At 38.9% G+C, this 23,033-nt stretch overlaps 1 protein-coding gene across 5 annotated transcripts in view; it reads right to left on the bottom strand.

The window, feature by feature from the left end:
- The window catches only part of CEP63 (centrosomal protein 63), a 69,923-nt gene that overhangs the window by 19,085 nt on the left and 27,805 nt on the right, over nt 1–23,033 (bottom strand). For all 5 annotated transcript variants that reach the window (XM_006150851.3, XM_027772803.1, XM_006150850.3 and 2 more), the window contains exons 7-12: nt 10,462–10,695; nt 10,019–10,158; nt 8,105–8,242; nt 2,981–3,095; nt 1,965–2,162; nt 61–147 (exon numbers count right to left, since the gene is read on the bottom strand). In XM_006150851.3, coding sequence (XP_006150913.1) covers nt 61–147; nt 1,965–2,162; nt 2,981–3,095; nt 8,105–8,242; nt 10,019–10,158; nt 10,462–10,695 — 912 coding nt within the window. The remainder of the gene's footprint in view (nt 1–60; nt 148–1,964; nt 2,163–2,980; nt 3,096–8,104; nt 8,243–10,018; nt 10,159–10,461; nt 10,696–23,033) is intronic.

Below are 23,033 nucleotides of genomic sequence, written 5' to 3'. Positions count from 1 at the left end.
AAGGGGTTTTGTTTTTAAAAAACTTGGATAGTAGAAAAACTTAAGTTTCTGTTTAGGTACCTCATGTAAACCCAATTCCAGTTTCATCACCATTTCAGAAAGGCGACGATTTTCTAATTGGAGTGATTCCAGCTGACCCAAAATCTCCTGAAGGTAAAAGCAGAAAGAACAAATAAACATCTATAACAAATCAGTCAAATACATCTAACAAAATCTTTCCACATGTAATTTTCATTGGACTAAGTTACATCCTTCATTTTTATACACATACACACTTCTAAAAAGGTTTTTTAAAGATGTTATCAAGATGAACTAACATGAAGGGTAATAATTATTATTTGTGTATGTGTGGGCCAAAGGGTGCACCTGCTCACCAGAAATTGGCACAGATAAAAGGAGAACCTTCTCCAGTGAGGTGTGGTTATGGGGCACGTGCACATATGCACCTGGTGTTTTTACTCCAGCTGCCGGGGCCAGGATTCAAATCATGTGTTCGGCCATATAGGATCCAGCACCCTCAACCACCAGGTCACAGGGCCAGCCCTTAAATACTGTCCTAAGATGGTGAGTCAAGAGTGAAGTGACGGAGCTTTAGCATATTGCTACAGCCCTGACCACTATCCTACGTGAGCCTCCTCTAGTTCAGCTTCTTCCTGCAACAGCATTTGGAACAGCGGTTCGGGAAAACAAAACAAAACAAAAAAAAACACTTCTTTGCAGTGCTCAGCCTTAAAAAAAACAAAAACAAAAACAAAAAACCACTTCTTTGCAGTGCTCAGCCTCTTTAGTTTTTCTGCTTGATTATTCCTGCTTGAAAGATTCCTGCCTTCTTCGGCTTCTTTCCTCACTGCTACTTTAAACTCCTTCCCAGCATCTTTTTTACCCTAATAAGATGTATTCAAATTAAGTTAAAGCCACTGCCCTGCATATTCTGTGCTTTCTCATCATAATCTCTGAATCTCTCAGGGTGTTCAAATGCCAACTTCATGCAAGGACGCTCATAACTAAATGCCTAATCCTGATTTTATTCTTGCACTCTAGATCTCCTGTGGAATTGACAACTAGATATTTCTATACAAAAGTCCAAAAGTGCCCTCTCAAATCAAATGCGCTAAACCAACATCCCTTCCACCAGCTTCCTCACTGTGTGGACCTCTTACACAAATTCATCATAGTCTCTCACTCTTTCCTCTACTTGGTTAGAGAGCTTCACTTTTCACTCAGTTTCCTGGTCTTAAATCCTGACTGACATCTTTCCTTAATCTCGTCTACTTCATCCTCCCTGTTCAGTCCAGTACAGAGAAAGCCCATCGGTTTTACCAGCCAAATGTTTCCAGGATGAATTTCTTCCCTCTATGTCTTGCCCAACCTCATGCTTTAACAGCATCTGAGCAATCTCCTTGACTCCTTCTGAGTCTCCACTCAGTAACCACAGAGACCTCTGCTCCTGCTTCCGGCCATCCTTACAAGATCACACTGCAGCTCCTTCCCACAGCTGAGGTCCCTGAGGAGTGGGGCCTGCTTTCCAGTCTCATCCCTTCCATTCTCCCTTGTATTCTAGCTTCACTCACAGCGAGACCTCTCACTCTCTTAGAGATCTCTGTGTATTTCTCCTTCTACTGAGACACTCCACCTCCCCCGTCACCCAGCTCATTCCTATTCAACAGTCTTAGCTCAGACCTGTCATGCCTTTGAGAAGCCTCTGCATGGAGTGGTCTAGACCCAGCGCCCCTTAGCTGTGCTTTCTAGCAACCTCTCACCACCTTCCCCGACACAGTGACTACTTGTCTGTTTCTGCTCTCACCTCCCCGCCACCCTCACTAGACTGCTTGCCGACCTGCATACCCTCAGCCCAAAGCAGGTGTCTAATAAAGGTTTACTGAATTAAATATAATGGAAATTGTACCTTTAATAAATTCAATTTTCAAAAACAAACTTTAATAGAGCATTTGCTCAGCCTTCACCTTATGCTCTACTGCTTTTTCTTCTGCCTTTTGCATCTCTGCCTGTAGTCGCTTCTCCATGTCTGAGGAAGAACCTTTGGCTGAAGCAATAGTGATATCTCGCTGATGTAACTCCCGAGTTAGCTGGGAGATCTCCCTCTTCATTCCTTCTAGTGCGGAACTATAACTCTGCTCAGCCTGTAAAATCTGTTCTTTCAGCTACAAAGAAACAGGGGAAAAAAGCACCAAAATTCAAGGGGAAATCCTTAGGCAGAAAAATAAGACGATGTTTACCTTACCTCAAGATTTAAAATATTTTCCAAGTTACACCTTCAGAAAATTAGCCATTTATTAAGTCGCGTGTCTGTATTGGAGGGCAAGTGGCTAAATTCACAGTCATTTACCATTTCTCAAACCAGGAGACGCAGACTTCCAGTGCTGAGAGCCACATCCAAGACAGGCACGTTATTCAGAGGACAGTTCCTGTGACCTTCACTCTTTTTTTAGTTACAAATCTAAAAATTCTGCCTCTAGTCTCCTAGTCCACAGAAGATAATAAACGAAAACAAAGGGAAGAAAAGGGCTAGAAGTAATCTCAAAGAAGTAATAAAACAAAATACAAGTCAACACATAGGATGGACAGGGCCCCAATGAGGATACTAACTACATCATAACACAGAAGAAAATAAATAACCATACCCATCTTCAGTCAATAAAAAAATTACATCATAACTCACAGTAACTTTTTGCAAGCAAGAAAGTAGCTATCTTTTAGAAAGATTTTTATCAAGCATTGTTTAAAAAGTTTTCGGGTTCAAAGGGGACGGGCTCCAAATACCTTGAAATTATTTTTATGGAGCCCCCAAGGGTCCCAAGGAAAGAAGGCCCTCCCTGCGCACACCCCAGGCGCTCCTCGCTGCTGAATGTCAAGTGGGCCTCCACTTTTCTCTCATTAAACATGACTCTTGTTATCACCTAACCCCCAGCAGAGTCCACACATACACATGACGTCACGTGCCAGGCAGGAGGATTTTTACCGTCTTAATCTCTGCCCTGTACTCATTGTTATGTCCTTCCATCTTCTTCAGTTCTTCGTATTTTTCCATTAGTTCTTGGCTCAGTTGTTTACACGTCGCACTCACAGATTCCAAACTACATAACGAAAGAGAAGAAAATAAATGTAGTCATTATTTTTTTAGTTGCAAATCTCAAAATTTTCCTTCTATGATGTCCTGATCTACAGAAGACTATAAGTTACCAGATAAGCTATCATCACAAAATATCTCTGCAATACACCACCACAAAAACAATTATTTAAATTACTGCCTTTGGGACCAGCAGTTGGCGTAATGGCTACGTCACTGGACTCCCACGTAGTTGACCGCAGTTCGAGTTGTGGACCCGGTGGCTTAAACTCATGCTGAGCACGTGTGCGTGCGTGCCCAAGATCCCGAGAGGAGAATGGAAGAGAAGGGATTGCAGCGTGGCCATCCCCACTGGGGGGCGATTTCTCGCTTTCTGTCTCTCTGTCTCTCTCTATCTTTCTGGCGAACACACATGGCCTATAGCGAAAACCTCTCCCATAAATAAGTAAATGAATGAATGAATGAATGAATTCCTGCCTTTTTGTTTTAGGGAATATTCTGTTCAAACTAAACAACATAAACTACCTAAAACAGCTCCTTTTCTACTTGTTTTTTGAATGAAAAAACTTTAAGCCATTGGTTTATTATTGACTACTAGTGTTTATATCAATTTATTCTAATTTAACCTTTATCTAAAATTCTCAGAATGCTCATTTTTTTTTTAGGATTGAGTATGTGATTATGATGTGCCAAATACTGATGTAGAGAGAGAAGGAAAATCAGAGATGGTCTTGCCCTACCTACAGATGGGAGTTTTAGGGACGAAGGAGGCTCAGGAGTCCAAGGTCACACTGCAAGTCAGAAACAAGACGTAAGTCTCAGAGCCGATGACTGAGCAGCAAAACATATACTGGGTCATCAGAAAAGTCATGGCACATTTGTCTATGCAAAAATACATCATGACTTTTCCAACGATCCTAAATACTAGGTAATCGGGAAACAGTCTAATACTTTCTGGTTTTCTATACAAAATGCGTCATGACTTCTCAGACAACCCAATGTATTTAAAAGATCACTAAAGGAGCCAATCAGTGAAAAATCATACCTCCGTAATGATAGGAATATCATAAACATTCCAAAAGAAATAAAGCAAAAAAGTGTGTGTGTGTGTGTGTGTGTGTGTGTGTGTGTGTGTGGACATTATGTAGAAAAACAAAAATAATTAGAGGTTTCCAAAAGCAGAAATAAAAGTGAAAACAAACTATTTTTATTAAAGACATCCCCAAACAAACAAAATATACTAAAGATATCCTAAAAAGTGTCAACTGATGATATTTTTGGTTATTTGTTTGCCTAAAGGTTAATCTGAAATGTCTTCAAAATTTCAAGGAAAATGACTACTAAGAAAAAACTAAATGATTTCAAAAAAATTTTTTTCACCAAAATAAAATTGTACTTTAATTACATTTTCCCATAAGCTATTTGAAATCCCCTCTTAATTTACAAACTACTATCTTTTTTATATAAAGAAAATGTCAAGTGTACAAATGATAATGATTAATGTGTTTCGTTTCATTGTTTTTTTTTTTTTTTGAGAGGCTTTTGCCCTAGAACATGTACGCTCACCATGGAGAGAGAAAGAGACAATGAGAGGGAAAGTGAGAAATCAACCCCTAAAGGGGATGGCCACTCTGCAATCCCTTCTTCTCCATTCTCCTCCCAGGATCTTGGAAAGGCCTGCCCAGTATGACTTTTAAGTCACCAGGTCCAAGACTGAAACCATGGTTGAACATATGGACGTCCAGCAACGTAACCACTACACCATCTGCTGGTCCCTTGATTCATGGTTTTAAATAAAATATCAAACTCTTCATTTTCAAAAAGTATAGAAGGATGATAAATTTTTTTTTAAAGTTTGTAACTATGACAATGATATGGGTTAGCCTTAGTCAGAATTCAATTAACACCCAAGGAAATAACAGCACTACTGATTAACAGAAAGAAGGAGCCCCATGTAGGTGTCGGCCCATAGCATAGCAATTGAAGGAGTTGGATCCCACATGGCCAGTTGCTGTTCAAATCCTAGTCCTGGTGGCTTGAAAAGAACACTGGTAGTAAAGTTGCAGGATATAAAATCAACATACAGAAACCTATAGAACGTCTATATACGACAAAAGGCAGACTGAGAGAAAACTGAAAAAAGTAATTCCATTTACGATAGCCACAAAAAGTATAAGATACCTAGGAATAAATCTAACCAAAGAAGTTAAAGACTTCCACAAGGAAAACTATGAGAAGCTAAAAAAATAAATTAAAAATGACACACAAAAAAGTGGAAGGACATCCCATGTTCCTGGATTGGAAGAATTAACATAATCAAAATGACAATTCTACATAAATTAATCTACATATATAAAGCAACCCCAATCAACGTACCAGACACATTCTTCACAGATCTAGAATAGACAATCATAAAATTTGTCTGGAATCATAAAAGACCTCGTATGGCCAAAGCAATCCTGCACAAAGAGTGGAGTGGGTGCCATCTCACTCCCAGACCCAAATATATACTACAAAACTGTGGTAATTAAAACGGCATGGTACTGACACAGAAACAGACATGTGGACCAATGGAACAGAATAGAGTCCCCAGAAATAAATTCCCAAACATATACCAATTGATTTTTGACAAAGGGTGCTAGTCAATCCAATGGGAAAAGGAAAACCTCTTCAGCAAATGGTGCTGGAAAAACTGGATATCCACCTGCAGAAAGATGAATCTGAACCCCTACCTCTCACCTTTGACAAAAATCAAGTCAAGGTGGATCAAAGATCTAAATCTAAGACCTCAAACTATAAAACTGCTTTGGAAAACACTGGGGAAACTCTGGGAGACATTAGGGTAGGCAAAGACTTCTTAAATAAGACCCCCAAAGCTCAGTCAGTAATCCCTCAAATAGACATCAGACTAAGAAGTTTTTGCATGGCAAAAGACACAGTAATTAGTGTGAATCGACAGCCCTCAGAATGGGAAAATATTTTTGTAAACTACGTGTCAGATAAGGGATTGATAACCAGAATACACAAGAAACTCAAGCAGCTGTCCCAAAAAATGATGATCAATCCTATTTAAAGATGGGAGAATGAGCTGAAAAAACCACTCTCCAAGGATGACATACGAATAGCTAAAAGGCATATGAAAAAGTGCTCAACATCCCTCATTGAAAGGGAAACTCAGATCAAAACAATGAGATACCACCTAACCCCAGTCAGAATGACTAAAACTAAAAAAAATGATAAATGCTGGCCAGGGTATGGTGAAAGGGGAACTCTCTTACACTGCTGGTGAGAATTATCTTTTCTTTTTTGTATCTGTTAAATGTCTCTTACACTGCTGGTGGGAATGTAAATTGGTCTAGCCACTGTGGAGAACAATTTGGAGAATTGTTCCTCAAAAATCTACAAATAGAACTACCATATGATCCAGCAATCCCACTCCTTGGTATCTTCCCAAAGGACAGAAGAATTCTTAATCAGAAAAGTGCTTACACATCGATATTTATTGCAGCATTATTCACAATTGCTAAGACATGGAATCAACCCAAATGCCCATGAACAGATAAATGGATTGAAAAACTGTGGCACATATACTCTATGGAATACCATTCAGCCATTTAAAAAAAGAAAAAAAGACAATCTTGGCTTTTGACAGAAAGTAGATGAATATGGAAGACTTACTGCTGAGTGAAGCAAGCCAGGCTACTAAGGAGAGACACTGTATGTCTCCACTTAATATATACTGAGTGTCCACACTCTATGACCGAAACTGAATGACTAAAGGATATAGAAACATAGTAAATGGTTTGAATACCAGATATAGTGTGGTAAGGGAGTGGGTGAAGGAGTATAGTCTGAGGAAGGACAATAAGGAGAAAAATAGAGAGGCAAAGCATTAATGGGACAAAGAAATGGGGTATTATCTGTTGAAGATAACTTTATAGTATTATCAACTGGACTGGTGAGAAATGTATATATGTTGGAATATTCACTTTGCAAGCTAAATGTATAAAAGAACCTGAAATTAAAAAATTAAAAAAAGAGAGCGAAAAGAAAAGAACACTGGCTATGTGCCCTAAGCCCTGATGAGATAGAGAAGTGGAGGAAAAAGGACTGCCGTATGGCCACACCCCACTGGAGGGCTGCTTTCTCTCAGAGTGTATGAACTCTCCAGCAATTAAAAAAAAGAAAAAACAGAGGAAGAAAAGGAGCACCAGGTGTCAACTGACGTCTCCAAGAGCAGCGCAGTGAGGTGGAAGGAAAGCTGATGCAGGGGTTCTCCACAGGCGACAAGTGAAGAGGAAGAGACAATCAGTGTAGGCAACTCTTTAAAATAATTTTATTGTGAAAGAGAGCAGGAAAATGTGGAAGTAACGTGATGAGGATATAGAATTAAAAGGAAGATTTTCATTGTTTTTTCCCCCAACATATACTTTAGTCCTACAGAAATGATTCAGCAGAAAAGAACTTGTTGATATAAAATAGAAAGGAAGTAACTGCAGAACTAGATGCACAGGAGGGGTCAGTCTTCGGAGCCCAGGCATTTCATCCAGAACTTCACCCACAGCAACAGCTTATGGGCACAGAGGCAAGCCGGCTGGTGGATTTGTCGGGACAAGATTAGAAAGTTTACCTTTAATTGCTTCTGCTTTCTCAATCAAGTAAGAAGCTAGGCCATGTGAGGATGCTGGAGCAAAGCACTTATTTTCCACTACGCCATTAGTTGGCTTTATCAGTATGACAAACACAACTTCATGGTATGTCGTGGACACAGTGGCACACCATGAACACAGTCCTCTGCAATGCGGGAAGCCACACGTTCGGCTCCTGACCCTGTACACGTCAGGCACGCCTGTGTGTGCTCTGAACCCAAGAGGCTGGGAAAGGCTGGCGAGGCCACAGCAGGAGACTCTGGTGAGGGCACCGCCTCACTCTCTCTCATAAATAAAGAAAAAACTCTGAACAGTTCATTTTAACAACTCTGACTTTTTGAAATCCATTATGTATATAATTATCTACCTGCCTTCAAGACGAGTCACCTCTGCTCGCAAAAGTTCTTCACTCGTGTGGGAAAAATCCAACTGGGAGAGCACACTGTCTATGTCCCCCTGCCCTTGGGACATGTACTTCCTCTCTGTCTGAGCCTCATCCAGCAGCCTACAAAAGGAAATGAGAATGGATCGTTAAGGCCTTTTATGTTTACAAACAAAAACAATGCACAGTTTGGATTTCCCACCTCCTCTTGATAACTAAAACTCTATGGAACTCTCCAGTCTGACTCCTACTTTACGAAAAGAACACTGAAAGAAAGAGTAAAAAGTCGAGAAAGGCTGTTTCTCAAAAAACTTAGTAGCAATTTACTCTTTCTTAAATTAGGATTTGGTCTGTTTTACAAGGGAGGAAGACAGACAAAATGGCAAATCACTTTGCTGACACTTGATACTTTGAGCCAAAGAAACAGAAAAGTTACAGGAGAGTTCTGGCAAGATGGTGAGTGCACACCAGACCTAAGTCAAGCAAAAGCAGTGTAACTCATTCTATTACTTTCCACTACAAACTTCTCACGGCAGTAATTCCTACATAAAAATAAAATTAGTCTTAGGATGTTTTGTGTGTGTGTGTGTGTGTGTGTGTGTGTGTGTGTGTGTGTGTGTTTTAAGCTTTGCTGGAGTGTGTGCACTTCCTGTAGAGAGAGAGAGAAATCAAGCAAGAAATCCTCTCCCAGGGAGGACAGCCACATTGCAAGCCCTTCTCCTCCATGGTCCTCTTAGGATTTGGGGCACACATGCACACGTGCCCAGAGTGATTTTCAAGCAACGGGGTTCAGGACTCAAGCCATGCAGTCAGCCATGTGGGATCAGCCACCCTAACCTCCTCACCACCTGCTGTCCCAGAGAGCTATTTTAAAGAGCAAGCTCAATGGCTGGTGTTATTGATGATCGACAACTAGTAATCATAACCTAATCTATCAAAGAAAGGTTTTCAGGACACTTGGACTCCAATCCCCTTCACATGTGGAGTTTCACCAAGGGTGCAGACTAACCATAGGGTCTGTACCTTTCAAAACAGAGACTCAAACTGGAGGCAGAAAAAAAATTTCTAACATAGTAAAACCTAACTCAGAAATTAAAATGAGTAAGGAAATCCACAATATGGTCACACAGAATTATGAACATGCAATACAGTAGTGCCCCTCCATTTGTGTGGGGGATACATCCCAAGACCCCTAGTACGTGCCTGAAACTAGAGAGAGTACCAAACCCCATGAATACTGATTTTTCCTACATATACATATCTAAGATAAAATTTAATTTAAAAAATAGGCACAGTCAGAGACCAATGATAGCTAATAATAAAATAGAATAATTACAATATACTGTAATAAAAGTTATGTGAATATTATTTGTCTCTCTCAAAATATCTTATTGTACTATAGATGTTAATAACCTCAGCATAGGAGTTTTTTCTTTCCTTTGTAAATTGAAAACTATCTTTTCACTTAAAAGGAGCATCTTACATCTTCTCTTTGGCATATTTGAATTACCAGCGTAACTCCATTGGTGCTCAGGAACCATTCAGTAACGTAAATTACAGGAACGTGAGCACTGCAGTACGCAGCAGTCCAGACTGGCAACTGAGAGGGCCACTAAGTCCACAGCGTGGTCGTGCTGGACAGATGAGTGCACCACGGTCCGGTGGGACAGACTGAACAGGCAAGACTGCATATGCTATTCCGAATGGCACACAACCTAAAACTTACGGATTATTTATTTCTACAAACTGCGACTTCATCTTTTTGGACCATGGCTGACTATGGGTAACTGAAACAACAGATAGCAAAACAGAAAATAAGGAGGACTACTATAATAAAACTGGTCCTGAAAACCACACCAACAAGGAGGTAAGATGAATAATAGTTCAGATTAAATATACCGTATGGCTTCGACTGTGTGTTGAGTGTCAGCTGCCTTTAATTTTGCTTGTAGCTTCTCTTTCTGCATCTTTGCCTCATGGATGAAATTTTCTTGGGCCTGAAGAGCTCCCATCAATTCTCTCTTTTCTTCTTTCAGAGCCTGCAAAACACTCAGGGAAAAAAAAATCAGATATTACAATTTTCCTTCAATTCTCTTTTTTCTTCCTGAAGAATGTACAAAATAAAATACCCAGGAAAAAAAGTCAGATATTATTGTAATTTATCTATTTCATGTGAAAAGGAAGCCAAGGAGCCAGATTGTAGGTTATGGAGCACGTACAATATGAACAAAGCTATCAGGCAGAGTAGGGAAGAAACCAGATATTAAAACCTAGATTTACGTTAATTCTCTCTTTAAACACACACGCGAGTCTCCTCCAGTTGCAGTAATCCTAGAACACACCTCTAATAGTTTTTCAGACTCTCGTAACTTCTCCTCCTTTTGCCGCTGCTCCTGCAGAACGGCCACGTTGGCCCCCACCAGGTCGTTGACCCTCATGGTGAGGCGCTCTATCTCCAGCTCGTTGGCACAGATGGTGTCGCTGGCCCGCTGCAGCTTACTGGACAGATGCTGAATTTCCGACTGGCTGGACAGCTCCACAGACTCTAATTTCTGTTTCCGATTGGCAAGCTGAGCCTAGAAACACGCAGATTATCAATTGGTAAAAAAGACATGACAAAAAGATACTCAATAAATAACCAAGGCTAAAATGAAACTGAGTTTCACTTCCGTTAAAAACATAAAGCATTAGCTCACTAGAAATTGTAAAATAAATATCTTGACAAGGGCTAAGAAAAACAGAAGGAAAAAAGATTCCTCAGAAGAGATGCCCTTCTACCAGACGAAAAAGACAGCTACGTTATTCTAGCTACTTGTGCAAAACTTCACTGCGGCCATGAGTTGTCATACAGGAAAACCGGGGTCATCTGCTCGTTAAACATGAACAGTAGGAGCTATAATGCATTATTCTGTCTCTTACAGAAGTTCAGAAATGAACATTTTAAAATTTGCCGAACTTTTAAAATTTGCAGTTCAAATATTCCTCTCCCTACTCATCCATAGCAAGTTGCATGTACAATAATTATTCGGTTTTAACATTCTTTTCAGATACATTAGAGACACACATATTCAAATTATGCGAACTGATCACAAAATACTGTTTGAATTCTGAGAGATGAGGGAATTGAATTTTGCTCACTGAGGAAAAAGGTGCTCGGAAGGGAGAAGAAGCAGGTTCTGTCAACAGTTCTGGGCATTTCCTGAGCTAAGGGATTTAACCAGATACACTGCATCCCAAATTAATTCCTGTCAGTGATGTCACCTACTGAGGTACGTTCAAATAAAACCACACTGACAGGCGTCTCATGGACCGAAGGAACATATCAGTACTGACTCTTAGGCTATTTCATCTCAGCTTTCCTGCAAAAGCCAAGGGTGGGCAGCTAACGCGTGAGAGAGAAGGGGCAAGGACTCGGGGTGGGCGTAGAATTCAAATCCTCTCTGGCCCTGCGGTCTGGACTTCCTGTGGTTCAGAGATGCCTTTCCCAGATAGTGAGATGACTGAGAAAAACGTGACGGGAAGCAACAGCACTTATTTCCCCGGTATAGAGGTACGGCCACTTCAGGCATCAGCTTCCACCAGGATCAGTTCCAAGTGTGCAGAGCACAGCCTGGCAACCTCCACTGGGCAGCACCTCGGGAAGCCTATTCAGAATATAGTTCTGGAAGGAAATGAAATGAAAAAATAATAATAATAAAAGGAAAAAAAAGAAAAAAAAGAATATAGTTCTGGGGCCAGCCAGCAAGTTGCATGGTGTAAGGGGGCAAAGCCTCACATAGACAACTGCACAGTTCAAGTCCCAGATCTGGAAGCTTGAAAAATACGCCAGGTACGTATGTGTGCGTGCCCAAAATTCTGAGAGAAGAAAAAAAGGAGAAGGGGTTACAGATTTCTCACTTTGCCTTCACCTCTCTCTCTCTCCCTGGCAAGCCCATGCACTCTAGAGCAAACTCTACGAAGAGCTCCCAGTAAGGTCCTCTTACCTCTGTCGTATTGGGTTGTCAGAAAAGTCATGACACATTTTTGTATAGAAAAACAAAGAAAAAATACATCCATGACTTTTCCAACAAGCCAATATTTATGTCTTTATTTATTTATTTATTTTATTTATTTATTATTTTAGGTTTCTGCCATAGGGCACTCGCCAGAGAGACAGAGAGACAGAAAGTGAGAAATCGTCCCTCAGAGGGGATGGCTATGCTACAACCCCTTCACCTCTTCTCTCCTCTTAGGATTTTGGGGACATATTCATGTGTGCCTGGCATGATTTTCAAGCCACCAGATCTGGGACTTGATACACAGTTACCATGTGAGAGTCTGGTACCATAACCATAAGGGCACCTACTGGCACCATCACTATAAATTTTTAAACAGTGGGTCTGAGCCAATTCAGTTAGCTCCGGTCATTATACCAAGACAACAGAGTAGCATTTAAGATTACCTTTTCTTCATAAATTGTACAGGAAAATGATGCTTTTATAAATATAATGTAGGGGCCAGCAGGTGGTGTGGTGATAAGGCACTGGACTCCCACATGGTTGACCACAGTTCAAGTCCTGGAACCAGAAACTGAAACTCACAACAGGTGTGCATACATAAATGCCCAAAATCCCAGAAGGGGAACAGAGGAGAGGGGATTGCAGCATGGCCATCCCCCGGGGGATGATTTCTCATTTTTTTTTTCTTTCCCTCTCACTGTCTCTGCCTTTCTGGCAAGCACACATGCTGTATGGCAAAAACTTTTTAAAAAATTATCTATAGACTTATTTATATATGAGGGTAGTTCGACTGGTTTGTGGAAAATAGAATTAATGTTTGAGTTTAGGGTCAACAGGTAGCATGGAGCTTAAGGTACTGGATCCCACATGACTGACTACGTGGTTTGAGTCTCTGGTCCAGTAGCTGGGAAGTCACACAGGGCATGTGTGCATGCCCAAAGTCCTGAAAGGAGAATGGAGGAGAAGTGGATGTGGTGGCCATCCCCCTGGAGCGATGCTCACTTCCTACCTGTCTGCCTCTCTCTGGCGAGCACACGTACTCTCGAGCAATCAACCAGAACCAATAATAAAGAATGAGCTCCATGCATGTGCATCTCCCATGAACTTTCTGAAGATTCCCCTCATTACACTTATCACAGAACGGTGGGTTTAAAATAAATTGAATATCTTACAGCTCATCTAACTATTTCAAAAGGAAAACACACATAATATCGCCTGTACTTTTCTCACATACCACATACTAGTTAAATATTTTAAACTTTATATTGGCTTAATATTTTAATTTTTTCAAGTGTTCTTAATGTTCTCTAAAATTTCCCTGAACATTTATTTCCTTTTCACAACTATAATATTTAGGCAGGGAGGAAGTAGCAGGTGAAGTGACTTGTGTTTTAGATTGTACTGATCCTTTTCCTGTTCTTACCCAGCCAACATTCTGTCACTGTATCTAATAATAGCACACGGTTTCTCATTGTACTTAACAAAATACATTTTAATACTCGATAGCATAATCATTCTCCATTATTCTTCTTTTAAAAAATGCCAGCTAGGGGAACCAGCAGTTGGCGTAATGGCTATGTCGCTGGACTCCCACGTAGTCGACCACGGTTCGCGGCCCGGACCCGGTGGCTTAAAACTCATGCCGGGCTCGTGTGCGTGCGTGCCCAAGATCCTGAGAGGAGAATGGAGGGGAAGGGATTACGGCATGGCCATCCCCCCTGGGGGGTGATTTCTCGCTTTCTGTCTCTATGTCTCTCTCTGTCTGTCTGGCGAGCGCATGCGCCCTATAGTGAAAATCTCTCCAAAAAATAAAAAAAATGCCAGCTAGTATATCATTCACTTATCATCTCATATGACTTTTAGGATCATTCCATCAAATCCACAAAATAGTAAATAAATTATGTAGTTATTTATTTGGGAAAAATTCCTATTAAATGTCTTATACTAAGCTAATTTTCAGATAAAATACATAAAAATTAAATTATAATGCATAATATGAACAAATTTTGGTTTAGGTAAGACTTCATAGTCTGATGACAAAGAGAATAACCCAAAAGAAAAAACTGATAGAATTAATTTTAAATATTTATAAAACTGTGTGTGTCCATAAAAACTACTCAGCAAAATTGAGGTAGACTAAGTAAATACACACAACCGCAATGTAACAGCAAAAGGCAAATACCTTGATGAATGAAGAGCTCTGTCAAAAGAATAAAATATAAACATCTAAAAAGAGAAGCGAGCCTAAAGGACGCAATTTACAAAAGAAGGAAAATGGCCACATACGAATGAATCAACCTCATCATTAGTAAAGAACTGCAAATTAAAACAAATAATCGGATACCTTTTTTTCACCTGTACAGTTGGCAAAGACAAGGCTAAAAGTAAGGGGGAAAAAACAGTGCTGCTGATTTGGGGACAGTGCGAGGAAACGGTCCTCACGACACACTGTTTGTAAAAGTCTAGACCCGGCTATCTTTAAAGAGCACTCAGCAATACATACTAAAATCTTTTAAGAATAAAAGCTGCTCTGATGCAGCAATTGCATTTCTAGAATAATTTCCTGAGACAAGACATAGGCAAATACTCCTACATGTCTATATAAGGAAGGTCATTTAAGCACTACTAACAAGAATAAAAAGTAAAAAAACAAATGTTCTACAATAAGGGATTGGTTAGCACAAATTACGATACATGTAATGATAGTGGGCTTCCATGCAATTATTGTAACTATACATTTGTTAACACGTCATACTTTAAAAGGAAAATCTGAGAATTGTGAAAATGAAGTAAAATATTGTACTATACAGTACTGACCATAGTACCTATCACATACTAAGTACTCTATGCATTTTTAAATTATGTCCCATGGGAAATTTCAAACACCCACAAATACAGACAGAAAAAAGTGATGATCCCTCACATTCACTATTTAGCTTCAAAATTTATCAACACGGCTATTGGCATTTTTAAAAGTCTGTAATTACTCCTCTCTTTCCACACATAATGTATACAGTATTACCTATCAAAAGTATATAAATGAAGGGTTTGCTGTATATAATTTATAAAAAAGTTTAAAAAATTTACACCAAAATATTATTAATCATGGCAAAAAGTTTAAAAAATTTACACCAAAATATTAATCTTGGGAGATCTCTATTACGAGTTATTTTATTATGAGTGATTTTACTTAATTCTCACTTTTTTCTACATTTTCCCATTTTTCTAAAAAGAACATGTACGATGTAATTTTTTTTTTTTTTTGGAGAGGTTTTTGCTATAGGGCGCGTGCGCTCACCAGACAGAGAGAGACAGAGAGAGACAGAAAGCAGCGAATCAACCCCCAGGGGGGATGGCTACACCACAACCCCTTCTCCTCTTTTCTCCTCTCGGGATCTTGGGCACGCATGCACATGCGCCCGGCGTGAGTTTTAAGCCACCGGGTCCGAGGAGCGAACCGCGGTCACCTACGTGGGAGTCCAGCGATATAGCCATTACGCTAACTGCTGGTCCCTGTACGATGTAATTTTAATAGCTGACTGAAAGAACTCAAGCAAATAAGTGACTGAGAGTGAGAAGTACTTCTGAATTCCACTTTAAAATATTAAAAACATCTAAGAAAAAATTGATATTGAGAATTTTTTAATGGGTAGAAAGATATTATATCTATGCAATCTCCCAGATTTTCTTTTTCTTTTTTTTTTTAAGAAGTTTTTGCCTTAAGGCCTGTGCATTCACTCTTTTTTTTAAAGTTTAACTTTACTTATTCATTCATTCATTTTCTTTTTATATTTTTATTTTTTTTTATTATTCATACATAAATCACTATCCATCATTTAGATTGTGAAGAGACTTTACCCAGCATGATACACACTTCAGTCCAGCCCAGTTGGGACTATTATACACATCCTCGTCAACAGATAACAAACCTTATCTGTGTCCCACAAGTGTCTTACTTCTCCATTTTCTCCCCCAATTTTCTTTCCTATGATCTTCCCCTCCCACACTCTCTTTCCACTTTATCTCTAGTGTCCATTACAACTTTTAATGCTTTTATGACCTCCAGTTTTTCAGTCTCTACCATAGAGTGTGGACAGCGGTATATGTTAAGTGGAGACATGCAATCTCTCTCTTTCACAGCCTGACTTGCTGCACTCAGCAACCAATCTTCCATATTCATCCACTTTCTACTAAATTCCAAAGCCTTGTTTTTTTATGGCTGAATAATATTCCATGCAGTACATGTGCCACAATTTTTCAATCCATTCATCTGTTTGTGGACATTTGGGTTGGTTCCATGTTTCAGCAATCGTGAATAATGTTGCAATGAAAATAGTTGTGCAAGCACCTTTCCAACTGAGTGTTCTCCTGTCCTTTGGGTAGATACCCAGGAGTGGAATTCCTGGATCATATGGTAGTTCTATTTGAAGGTCTTTGAGGAACCTCCATATCATTCTCCACAGTGGCTGGACCAAGTTACATTCCCACCAACAGTGTAGGAGTGTCCCCCTTTCACCATGTCCTCTCCAGCACTTATCATTATTTGTTTTTTTAATCTTCGCCATTCTGACTGGGGTTAGGTTTGTGGTTTTGACCTGCATCTCCCTTGCAATGAGGGATGCTGAGCATTTTTTTTATATGCTTTTTGGCTGTTTGTATGTCTTCCTTAGAGAGTTGTTTATTCAGCTCATTTTCCCATCTTTTAATTGAGTTAATCATTTTCTTCCAGGTAAGCTGCTTGAGTTCCCTGTGTATTCTGGTTATCAGTCCCTTATCTGAGGCACAGTTAACAAAACTTCTCTCCCTTTCCGAGGGTTGTCAATTTAAGCTAATCATAGTGTCCTTTGCTGTGCAGAAACTCCTTAATCTGATGTAATCCCCCTGTCTATTTGGGGGATTATTGTCTGTGCTTTGGGGGGTCTTGCTTAAGAAGTCTTTGCCTACCCCAATGTCTCCCAGAGTTTCCCCAGTGTTTTCCAGCAGTGTTTTATAGTTTGTGGTCTTAGGTTTAGATCTTTGATCCACTTTGAGTTGATTTTTGTTAATGGTGACAGACAGGGGTTCAAATTTATCTTTCTGCAGGTAGATACCCAGTTATTCCAACACCATTTGCTCACTGGATTGACTGGTACCCTTTGTCAAAGATGAGTTGGCTGTATGTTCTGGGGTTTATTTCTGGAGTCTCTACTCTGTTCCGTTGGCCCTCTTTTTAAAATAATTCATTTATTTTATTTAACTTCTCTGTTTGTATAAAAACCCTTGGTAATTGACCCCCTACAAAAAGACTTTAAACTTTAGTTGTGGCTGTAGTTTTGAGGTTCTAACTCTCAGCTTCAGGCTATAGTCATTGGCCAGCTAATAAAGACTCTCTTTAAACTTTTTTTTTTTTTTGGTCTGAGAAGTATTTTTTTTAATTTCTTTATTTACATTCATTCACTGTACATCAATACAGCAAACAAAATGAGATTTTCCATCCAGAGTACACTGTATATAGGCTCAATCAACAGACGTGTTATCGTCAACAAATAATTTTCCATTTCTTATTTCCTGTATGTTTTGCTTTTTTTCCCCATCCTTGATTCCCTATCTCTCACCTTCTGCCATCCCCCACTCTCCTCCCTCACTGTCTCTGGTATCTATGTTTGCTTTCTAACCTTTTTCTACCCCCATATTTTAGTGAGTCACTAAAGATCTTAATTAAATGTTTTCATAGCAAGCACAGCTGATACATACATTTCCATGAACACAAGTCCAACTTTAGGCATAAGCCTCAGTGAGTAGAATGAACATCCTATAAAGTAGCACCTGGCTGGGGCTATATATCTTACTGCAGTCATCAAATAGGTATTTTTAATGCTTTTTTTTGGGGGGGGAGAGGTTTATCGCTATAGGGCACATGTGTTCACCAGACAGACAGAGAGAGACATAGAGACAGAAAGCAAGAAATCACCCCCAAGAGAGGATGGTCACGCCGCAATCCCTTCTCCTCCATTCTCCTCTCGGGATCTTGGGCACGCACGCACACGCACCCAGCGTGAGTTTTAAGCCACCGGGTCCGGGATGCGAACCGTGGTCGACTACGTGGGAGTCCAGCGACATAGCCATTACGCTAACTGCTGGTTCCCAATGCATTTCTTTTTTTATTTCAAGAAAAAGTATTAGGTTTTTTTTTAACCTTTTCTTTTCTTTTTTAACTTTAATTTACATTCATTCCCTAAGCATCATCACAGCATACAAAATGTGATTTCCCATCCAAAATATACTGCATAGTGGCTTAATCATTCATGTTATTATAAAACATTTTCCATTTCTAGTTTCTAGTATTATTTTTTACCCCTATTTCTGACCCTCTATCCTTTCCCACCCTCTTCCCACACTATCTCTGGTGTCTACAGTTGTCTTCCATTCCTTTCCCCCTACATTGTATTGATCACACAATTTCTTAAATAATCTAACTACTTTCAATAGCAAGGTCACTAGGTACTACTAAGAAAACCAGTTTTAACTTAAATAAAAAAAAAAAAATGCTAAGGAACTTTGCTTAAAACTTAAAGCCAGGAAACAGGTTAGGATTCTGTTCAAATAGTAGGTACTTGAACCTATCAACAGCTCAAGACAGGACAAAAATCTTTAAAAGTGGACAACAAAGCCTAGAAGAAACTCAGCAATGTCTTAGTCAAAAGTCATAAAATGCTATTTCACCAGTTCATTCTCATGTACTTTATCTTCTGTTGTGGTTCGATCTTCCCGATTGAATTCTGAGATATAATATTCAACTCTAGACTTGTCCCTGTGATTAAGTTAGCCATTTTCTTAGTTTTTGAACTCTGATTTCCGTGTGTCTGTATGTAATTGTCCTGATAAAGCACTCCCTTGAGAACTTCTTGGAGATCTGGTCTGGTGCTGGTAAATTTTTTCAAGTTTTGTTTATCTGAGAATGTTCCTGTCTTTTCTTCCCACATGAAAGATAATTTTGCCGGGTACAGTATTCTTGGTTGAAATTGCTTTTCCCTTAACACTTTGAATAAATTTTCCCATTCTTTCCTCGCTCACATTGTTTCTGATGAGAGGTCTGCTCTTAGCCTGATGGGCTATGCTTTGCAGGTAACGTGCCATTTTTCTTTTGCCAATCTTAGTATCTTGTCTTTATCTGTGGTTTTGGTCAACCTGGCTATAATGTGTCTTGGAGAAGATCTTCTTGGGTTGATTCTATTTGAGGTCCTTTGTATTTCTTGAGACTGGATCTTTGAGTGTCTCTCTAGGTTTGGAAAGTTTTCTTGCAGGATTTCATGGACTGTATTACCAATGCCCTTGAGTCTCTTAGCCTTCTGGAATGCCAATTATCCGGATGTTTGGACGTTTGATGATATCTAGTACTTCTCTTATATTATTCTCACCTCTGGGAGCAATTTTCTCCGTCTTCGTGGTGGATTTTTCTAGGCCAGCAATTTTCTTTTCTATGTCTGAGATTCTATTTTCTGTGTGATCTAGTCTGCTTTTAATAATTTCAAGGGAGATTTTGACTTCCTATATTATAGCCTTCATCTCTAACAGTTCCGTTTGATTCTTTTTTAAAGTGTGTAATTCCTCTTTTAGATCTTGTAAGAATTTCCTCACCTCCTGGAATTCATCAGCTCCTTTCTCCTTTCTCTTCTGCAGTTCATTGTCTCTCTTCTCTTCCATCTCTGTTAGCTTCGCCATTATGAATGTTCTAAATTCTTTAACAAACATTTCCATGATTTCCATTGAACTCCCTGTGGATGAAGAGGAGCTATTCTTTTCCCATGGAGGAGAGGTATTTTCTTGCTTTCCCATATTTCTTGTGGTCTTGCAGTGATTTCTAGTCATCTGATAGATGGTGCGTTTCTTCCTAACTCTTGAAGTTCAATCTGAACGTTCAGGAGCAAGCAGAGAGAGGTGATCCTGAGATCACTAGTTTGCAGGAGCCATGAGGAATCTTTAATTCTGATATCTTATATATACACTTGAACAGTTTTCCAACTGTAATACCCACCCATTGAACTCTCAAAAATCAGCTTAGTGGGTGAGGATAAACATATTTTAATGAGTGGACAGAGACTGTTCCTCTTCTTTCAAGTTCTGGTCTCTTGGTAACGGCGACTCTCTTTAAACTTAATTTGACTTTGGTGGTTGTTGATTCGGTGACATTCTACAACATTTTGAGGCCCCAGCAAGATCTAAAAACCTAAGAGTGGCCAAATAATGCCCCAACAAAGACACTCCTTACACCCTGTCCTGAGTTCCAAGAGGGGTAAAGAGGTCTCACAAATGTAAATCAAAAAATATTTAGTGTCACTAGTGATGCCTAAATCTGGTAAAATTCTAGTTATCTTAGTTTGAGAGCTCTCCTAGTGAGACTTTAAAAGGACTAAACACAACAAAACCTCCAGGTCCCTGGGTTCGAGTACAGTGACACTTCAAGTGCTCTGGTGATAGTGATTTCTGAGTACACTGTCTTATTTGTCTTGTCTTTATCACCCTCATCTTTGTCAAAATAAGACAGGGCCAGTTGTCAGTCTGTTCATCAAAATGCGCTCCCCTTAACTTTTCAAAATCACTTTCAAGACTTTCGAAACCATGCCAAAAGTTACGGTGTAAATAACCCCCCAAAAATTGACTCTTATAGTCCTGATATGTGTGTACATCCATACATATATGTCATGTTACATACTATATTTTATATATCTATATAAAAAAGACCTTAAAAATTTCTATTCTATTTAGTTTATAAAAATAAACTCATAAAAATTGGTTTAAATACTTTTCAAGTACATATAACTTTAATAAACAATCTACCTTCAAATATAATTTAAAAAATTAATAAATAAAAGTCTTCACAGTTTCCAACATATAGTTTCTCTAAGTTTTTATTAATCAAACAACATCATATTTATCTTAATATGGTTAGTTTAATAAAACAACTAATATTTATGTGTTATATATTACGTTTTCTGATTTTAGTTTTTTTTTTTTTGGAGAGGTTTTCGCTATAGGGCGCGTGCACTCGCCAGACAGAGACAGACATAGAGACAGAAAGCGAGAAATCACCCCCCAGGGGAGATGGTCACGCCGCAATCCCTTCTCCTCCATTCTCCTCTCGGGATCTTGGGCACACACGCACACGCGTCTGGCGTGAGTTTTAAGCCACCAGGTCCGGGAGGTGAACCGCGGTCGCCTATGTGGGAGTCCAGCGACATAGCCATTATGCTAACTGCTGGTTAGTTTTAGTACTAACAAAAAATCTTTGACCTCAAAATAACTCTTACATGTTTACAAAGGGTCCCTAAAATATCCAAAAAAAAAAAAATTAAACGGATCAAACTTGTTCTTTATATGCTAAATAAAAATAAAAAACATTGTCAAATTAAATAATTCTAATTTTCTTGAAATTATACTTAAGTTATATACAAAAGTATGGTATCTACTTAAATGTCTATATATATTGTGTTCCAAAATAATTTAAAATTCCCCAAAATTTATAATAAAATACTTATCAGTCATATAATAAGTTATTATGTTAAACTAATATCTAGCCAAATTTCTTTGTCAAATTTTTGTCAAAACATTAACTATGACTGTAATTCTCATGTCATGTCTGTGAAAAAAATTCACAAAAAATAGTACTCTTACAAACACCAGTTTCTAGGGACCAGCAGTTGGCGTAATGGTTATGTCGCTGGATTCCCATGTAGACGACTGTGGTTCAAGTCCTGGACCTGGTGGCTTAAATTCACACCGGGTGCATGTGCATGCGTGCCCAAGATCCCAAGAGGAGATTGGAGGAGAGGGGATTGCAGCATGGCCATCCCCCCTGGGGGGTGATTTCTCACTTTCTGTCTGTGTCTCTGGCAAGCACACACACCCTATAGCAAAACCTCTCCAAAAAAAATAAATAAATAAACAAATACCAGTTTCTAAAAATCTAATCATTTAACTAAATAAAATTTTATTTTTCTATATAAACTAATTAGTTTTCTAAACTGTTAAGCCAAAATTAACCCCCCAAAATTTTTATAAATGTTTGACAAAATTACATATTAAATAGCCAATACAATCACCTAAGTTATAAAAATAAAATATAAAAAATATAAAACTAGGGATCAGCAGTTAGTGTAATGGCTATGTTGCTGGACTCCCATGTAGTCGACCATGGTTCAAGTCCCGGACCCAGTGACTTAAACTCACGCCGACTCAGACCGGGTGCATGTGTGTGCATGCCCAAGATTCCAAGAGAAGAATGGAGGAGAAGAGATTGTGGCATGGCCATCCTCCCTGGGGGGGTGATTTCTCGCTTTCTTTCTCTCTCTTTCTCTCTCTGTCTATCTGGCGAGCTCACGTGCCCTATAGCAAAAAACTCTCCAAAAAAAAATAAAATAAAAAATAAAATAAAACTAATATTAAACATAGATTCATAAAGACATTGCTGCCTAGTTCTCTCTGGGTCCTCTTCATAATTCTTGTTATTAAGTTAACATACTTCAGTTATTCCTATTGTTGGTCTTTAAATTTTATAAAGTTTTAAAAGTCTATTAATAAAGATGTTCAGTTTTACATTTAAAAAGTTGTTAAAACAAGTTTTGTTATTGTTGTTTACACATGTTCCTAAACTCCCAGTTAATATATATAAATATACATCATTCTATTATTATAAACTTAATAACTCCTCCAAAAAATATCAAACTTTCCAAAATAAAAACACAAGCAATTAATAAAAAATGAGCCTATATATCAAAAACAAAAACTAAAAATTCTTATCCAAAAACTTAATGAAAGTCTCAAAAAATAAAATAAGACAGGGACCAGCAGTTAGTATAATGGCTATGTTGCTGGACTCTCATGTAGTCGACTGCGGTTCGAGTCCCGGCCTCAGTGGCTTAAACTCTCGCCACGAAATG

Source organism: Tupaia chinensis, unplaced genomic scaffold (genome assembly GCF_000334495.1).
Source record: "Tupaia chinensis unplaced genomic scaffold, TupChi_1.0 Scaffold000302_1, whole genome shotgun sequence".
Lineage (NCBI taxonomy): Eukaryota > Metazoa > Chordata > Mammalia > Scandentia > Tupaiidae > Tupaia > Tupaia belangeri.
Note: the sequence above shows the minus strand (reverse complement) of the source record. Positions and strands in the feature narration are given on the sequence as shown.